The sequence below is a fragment of the Eutrigla gurnardus genome (assembly GCF_963514095.1).
Source record: "Eutrigla gurnardus genome assembly, chromosome: 11".
In the NCBI taxonomy this organism is placed as follows: domain Eukaryota; kingdom Metazoa; phylum Chordata; class Actinopteri; order Perciformes; family Triglidae; genus Eutrigla; species Eutrigla gurnardus.
The window spans coordinates 18576548-18583357 of NC_139925.1; the positions used below are offsets into that span (position 1 = coordinate 18576548).

The 6810-nt window shown below is 37.2% G+C and overlaps 1 protein-coding gene across 1 annotated transcript in view; it reads left to right on the plus strand.

Moving 5' to 3' along the window:
• LOC311020480 (uncharacterized protein) overlaps nucleotides 1-5908 on the plus strand; it is a 31762-nt gene extending 25854 nt beyond the window's left edge. The window contains exons 5-9 of the mRNA XM_084020525.1: nucleotides 401-539; nucleotides 3261-3330; nucleotides 3589-3635; nucleotides 4105-4163; nucleotides 4741-5908. Coding sequence (XP_083876651.1) covers nucleotides 401-539; nucleotides 3261-3330; nucleotides 3589-3635; nucleotides 4105-4163; nucleotides 4741-4783 — 358 coding nt within the window. The 3' untranslated portion in view covers nucleotides 4784-5908. The remainder of the gene's footprint in view (nucleotides 1-400; nucleotides 540-3260; nucleotides 3331-3588; nucleotides 3636-4104; nucleotides 4164-4740) is intronic.
• The last annotated feature ends 902 nt before the right edge of the window (nucleotides 5909-6810 follow it).

Genomic DNA, 6810 nt, shown 5'->3' on the forward strand with positions numbered 1-6810 from the left:
AGTGGACTCTTAATGTGTTTTTTCCTTCATCCTCTCTCCTGGCTCTTTTTCAAAACCTTCTTACAGTGTTTATTTCACCCTCCGGTCTGCCCACTAACTCGCAGCACATCAGCCAATTAGCTCAGATTAACATTCACATGCCAAGATGTGAATGTTAATGATTTCTCCTGATATCAGATTTTAAACCTCAGTGATAGGAAGGACAGCTGCATAAAAAGAGCTGGAGGAAATATCAATGATCAAAGATCTTTAGGTGCATTTAGAGGTGATTTTATTGAGTATCTGTTACCATGGTGAATGTGAAGTAATATTCAGAACTTGTACACCTTGAATCATGGCGTCTGCATCAATTTGCATGAAATGTTCCATCTTTAACCCACTGCTCTGCTGTCCCTCTCAGGCTCTTCCTGGACCAGGAGGTGGCGCTGTCTGAGGACATGGTCCACAAGTACAGCGACTTGGCTCTGGCAAGACTCAACAAGAGCATCTGTGAATTAAGGCGCCTGTTCCTGGTCGAAGACCTGGTCGATTCAATCAAGGTGAGAGCGACACTGGTTCACCCTAACCGGAGTATTTAAGGAGGAAATTACAGGATGGCCCCTGAGCCTGTTTTCACCCTGTTGTACTGCAGTAGATGGAGTTCTATTCTGGATTTACCAGAAAGATTAAAAAAGTTTCAATTCAAAGACAAGTGATAATTGATCAACATATTTTTGCTCCAAACTTGTTTATTGCATCTAAATAAAATTGCTAATCTGATCTAATCTAATCTGAAATCACACGGCGGTAATGGGAGCGCTGAGTCCAGTCGAAGGTGTTTCGAAGAGGGGTTCTCCAGAAAGATGCAAGCAGCAAAAAAGAATTGGTGGAACTAGAACAAAAAAAATTGAGAAATTAAATGACATACTAAATCGGTATAGGTGGTATAGTTTCTTTGAATCCTATACCAAAACCACAATAGCCTAATTATTAGACAAACTATGTGTCTATAAACCACTACAGATAATTTCTCTACACTTTACATATATATAGATAGATTTATTATGCAAACATTCTGTTTTCTTGAAATGACACTTCATTATGAATAACGAGGTATTGTGAAGAATACAGCCCCCGCTCTACCACCCCACCAAATTCTGTTCTCTTACAGTTTACTTAAATATTTATCATTTGCTATTGCAAATATTTATTATCAGTCCCTTTTTAAAAACATAATCATTTGTTTAATGAGCATGAGGAACTCCTGGGTCCTCCAGGAAGTTCCAGTAATCACTGAAAAGACTTTCGGAGTCTTTTTCCAAGATGGTCAAGGGATTGTTTTTAGCTGGTTTAATACCTACGTGTCATTTAGGAGAGACGTGGTGAACAGCGTTGTACACCAGCATCATCAAAACCCAAAATGAGGTAATATATGATGCAAGTCGTTTCAGTAGAACTCTAGAGATTCTATGGCGAGGGAGACATACCTGTTAATAAACAGCTTTACCTGCAGTTAGCTTCATTTTAAAAGTGTCCCGCTGCATGTTTAAACCGTGCAATATCGATGGATGGTCGTGGTTTCTTAAGCTATATTCCATTACATTGCCAAAAGAGTGAAATTGGTTTGGGTGGAGTATCACTTTTTTAATAAGTAATAATAAAAAATAGAAAAAACGTCTTATAATACCGTCGCCACAAACACCCCAAAAAATAATCGGTCATATTGCCAACCCCAAGGTTAGTGTGAGTAGATCAGTGTTGGTAACAGAGGAGCTTACGGAGCTCTGCAGCTGTCTGCGGCCTGTCGTCACCTCGCTGCACCCTCCAACCTGCAGTCCAAATACAGATCTGAGAACACTGCAGAAGAACTTCCCTTAGAGGGTAAAGACGTCTGATTATTTTTAATCCAATCTGCAGCAAGTTTGAGCCTCGGGAATGTTTTAAAATTCTCAGCAGATTACAAGCTTGTGTGTCTCGATGCATTATGGGATATTCTTCTTGTGGTCCTGTCTCTGATTAATTTCCTGTTATCAGTTTACAGCCACACCAGCGGGTCATAAAAATGTAAAAATCCCCCCCCCCCCCCCCCCCTTTACACAGGCAGCCATGTTGGCTCTATGCTCCGGGTTGTTTCCATGTCCATCGTTAACACAAGCAGATAACTGTCACATTATATTACAGCACTGTAAGCATTTATCTTGAAACAGCTCCAGGCATTACGTCTCAGTTTTACAAAGCAAAGATGAGTCTTCCTGCTTCCTGATCTTGTTTTAACTCTAAGAAACGGACCAGCTGAAGGTTTTTACATCCGAGACAAACCTTTAAATGTATCAATTAATTCATAAGTTAAAAAGTGATCGGTTAATTGCCTACAAGTTTTGATGATTTATTCAGTATTAGGACTATTTTCCAACCTCTCAAATGTGAGGATTATCTTTCTCTGTTTTTGTATCACAGGGAACTGAAAGTCATAAATGTTGCCACAATTTTGATATCTTAAAAACTACCAGATGAAATTGAAATCATTGTCTGCTGCCCTAATTAATTTGTGTAGATGTCATTGTGTCCTCTCATCTCAATATAACTGAAAGGGACATTTATGGAAAATGAAACACAAGTTGTAATAAACGGGGATTGACCCCTTTGAACAGTCCTATCAATCATTTTATTTTTGTAATAACACATTATGAAAAGCAACATGGCTGCTGAGATATTTCTGTTCAGTGTCACTTGGCTTTTATAAAGAGAAACACGCCTCCAACAGATATATACAGACTTAATTTTTAGATTTGCACTTTGAGTGTCATATTTTACTTCAGTAAAAGTACTAAGACTACAGGGTAGAAGTACCCTGATACAAGTAAAAGCCCTTTATTATAAATCCTAAGTGAAAGTATAAAACATTTTGCATGAATGTGTTCATTACTTAATGTTGCAGCTGGTAACGGTGGAGTGCATTGTAAGGACTTAATATACTGTTCCTTGTAAGTACAGCAGTTGAGTAAATGTACTTGGTTGCGTTTGTCCACTGGGATTTAATATTGTACGGTAAAAGCACTGAGTTTCTTACTAAATGCTGCAGTTACCATTGATCCCTAAAAGCACAAAGAAGTAGGAATTAATTATTTTTTGATCTGCAGATCTCCAATTCCATTGTTTGGTACTTTAAATATCAAGTTTTCTTTTCTAATTATTATTATTATTTTTTTAGATACTCATGTTTGTGATTTTGCTAACTTTTTTTTAATATCAGTGATTTATTTTTATTTTCCCCGTTACAGTTTGCTGGCCTGATGTGGATCCTGACCTACGTCGGCTCCTTGTTCAACGGGCTCACTATTCTTATCCTGGGTGAGGAACAAGTCTGGTGTTAATAGGAAACATTAAGTGATGTGTGTTAATAGCATTTCCTACTTTGGCTCCTTCTGGTGGTGAAATCAAACCGATGGCTAAAGAATTATATAAAATATCACGAAGTACAGACCGTAACTTGAAACTAATCCGGGTTTTAGTTGCTCCATGAAAGATTCAACGTCTGTTAGATCTATTTTGAACGAGAAGCAGCATGTGATAAAACTGGTCACATCATTTCTTCTTCTTCTGTTTCAGCTCTGATCGCAATGTTCAGCTGCCCGATCGTCTATGAGAAACACCAGGTATGTTTTTTTGTTTGTTTGTTTTTAACAATAGTGCAGCACTTTCTTTAAAATCTAAATTCTTTCCAATCAAACTCACTTTTCTGCTGCTTGTCTGACAGCTATGTGGTACATTTACTCAAGTACTGTAAAGCTGTGTGGTAATTGTAAATGAGCACTCCCATTTTATGCTACTTTGCACCCCAACTCTATGATTTCACAGCTTTAGTTACTTTACACATAAATATGTGTCATAAGTTAATAAACAGCACATTGTTAAGATTAAAGTAGAGAATATTTAGTAAAAGCTTCAGTCTCTGGTTGGTGTCGGAGTTGTTCCACCAGAGAGACATTCCTCCTCTAATCTTCTTCTAAAAGAAGTGAAACTCTTCATATTCATTGCATCCACCAGTATTAATGTAAGAGAAGTCACAGGGCGTGGCTTTTCTGTCAAACTTGTACTTATTGATGCTGGTTTGTGTGTTTTCAGGCTCAGATTGACCACTACGTGGGTCTGGTCAACAACCAGGTCAAAGACGTCGTTGGAAAGTAAGTAGTGCCGCCTCCTCTCCTTTTCTAACCTGAATGTTTCAGACTGGACTTACCCTTACAAAAACGACCATAATAATAATAATTTTACATTTGTAATATAATTAAATTAGTTGTCAGCTTTGTCCCAAGCTTTATTTGACTTTAGTGAGCCACTAGGAGATCAGAGTTGGGAGACCAACTGAAGCTGCAGAGACCAAATGACCAGAAGGTGGCGCTAAAGAAGCAACTGGTTTTAAACTGAAAGAATAAACTAAAGGGAAAACTGTATGTGTACAGTTTGATCCGCGTATGGACGCCCAAGAAAATAATTTAAATGTTAATAATGACAAAATGAATAATTTCAGAAGTCAAAGTTGAATATTTCATTATTGATTTTTTTTTGTTTCATAGACAGACTTTTTATAGCTATTATAAATCATCGAAATACATTTCTATTGATTTAATTATCCTGTATTACTATATTTGCTGATCATTATATTATGATAAATTATAAGTTTAAAATGTATTTATTTCATTTCTGTCTTTGAATCAATTCAGATGACTTTTACCAGAAGTGTTTGTTTTTGTTCTGCAGGATCCAGGCCAAGGTGCCCGGGATGAAACGCAAAGCAGAGTGAAGTAACGACAGGTCGGGAGTTTGTATTCAGGAGGGCCTGAGGGGCAAGATGGTTGGAGGGGAGGGGGGAGTGTGATGGTGGGGGAGGGAGGGGAGAGGGCATCAAGGAAGCCTCGAGGAGGAGAGGAGGGGTCTGGCGTGGGCGCAGCCCTTCCAATTTTATTTGTCAAAATAATAAAACACTTTTTTCCAGTTCAGAATTCCTTTTTTGTGTGTTTTCTGCTGAGTTCAGCTGAGGGTCAAGACACCGAGGTCGGCTAGATGATACACCTTTTTTTTGGATCAAGGTTTAAATGTTTGTTTCTGTGAGATACTGACGCTCACAGCAGCACGTTTCAATCTTGAGTTAACCCTCCCTCTCTCCACTCTACACTGTGGGAGGTTTAATTCTGTCATTTTTTGAGCCGAGGGGAGAGATTTTTTTATTTATTTTTTTTCCTCCTTCGTCTGCTGTTTTTGAGAGAGCTAGAAGACAACAGCACCTCATTTGTGTATTCTTTTCTCTCTTTTTTTGGAACGATTACTGAGTTAGAAGTATTTTGTGATTTTACTGTTTAACTAATACATCGTGTCCCTCAAGCTTCGAGCTCGTTTCCTCGGTAACCTACTGCTTGATTTCGCCTCGATGTGACGAAATTGTGAACGTTTTGGGGGTGGGGCGGGGGGGTGGGGGCTTGTACTACCATTAAAAACATCATCGCTTCTGAGTAACTCTAGCTAGGAACATCTAGAAAACCTTTGCCAGACGAATACACATTAATTACATAAGTCGTTATTTCCATGTCATTTGCAGCTGTCTAGTAATGAAAATCTCTGGAAGAAACTCGTTTACATTCATCCACATCCAATAAAATATTTAAAAAGAAAAAAAAAAAAAACATGAAATGGGATTCAAAGAAAAAATATGAAAATAACCATACTGTCTGTGGAGCCAATATCTTAATGAAGTTGCAGCTTGATGTGACTATGGGAAACCTTTGAGCATTTCTTTGTTATGCAAGTATATTTGTGAATGATAAACTTCATACTTCAATTGTGACGATTAAAAGCTTCCAGCTGGGAGCCGTGTTTGTGGAATGCATTGTGAGATGTAAACAATTATCAATAAAGCTTCTAGACGAAGAAAGTCCCGCCTCCTCATCTGTCTGTCAGCTCAGCTAGCTCAGCTCCAGTCTTCTATAGAAGCCCATTTTAACAGAGGAAAAAACTGAACAACAAATAAAGATGAATGGAAAAAATGTGACTTCATAAGTAATATTTTTACGTGATACAAAATCTCAGTTCTATATAATTTAACATTGTATTATGAAATGTGTGACTTTGAAATTAGGTAAAAAAAATTACACATTACATTCTTTTTTCTAATCCAACATTGAATATTATTTACTACACATTTTGACTATAAATGTCGAAATGAGATTTTTTTTTAAATAAAATTATTTTTTAAATACGAGTTTCTAAGCATAACTAAATAAATTGGGTTTGCAGGCACAAAATATGTGACATTTAACAGATGAGATTAGTAATTATAGGATGACGTATGTAATGCATGCTAAAATGAAATTACAAAACTGAATAAAATGGTTTAGTTATTAGACATTGTGAGATTATGAACATAAAGAAAAGTATGCGGTGATAGTTTTTCACATTGCATTCAGTCTCTGAATTAACAGTTTTCTGTGATGAAACAAAGAATCATCTTGTAAACCAGAAGAAAACAGTCTTCTGTGCTGAGATGATTGTGATCCTGATCTGAGGCATCAAAATGATTTATCATTCTGATTAAATGGAATTGAAGTCTCCTGAGGTCTCATTTAAGGTGTAAGTGTGTGTGCGCTCCTATAAAACAGACCTATAAAACTTCCTACACACACCTTGGGGTATCATTTGAACATGGACGTTTGATAGGTGAACACAATGTACTTGAAGGAAGCATTGAAGCACCTTTCCTTTGCATTAAGACAATTAACTAACAGCTCTTATCATGGCTGACACTTATTTATATCCGGGTAATTTCTTCCGTTAGGA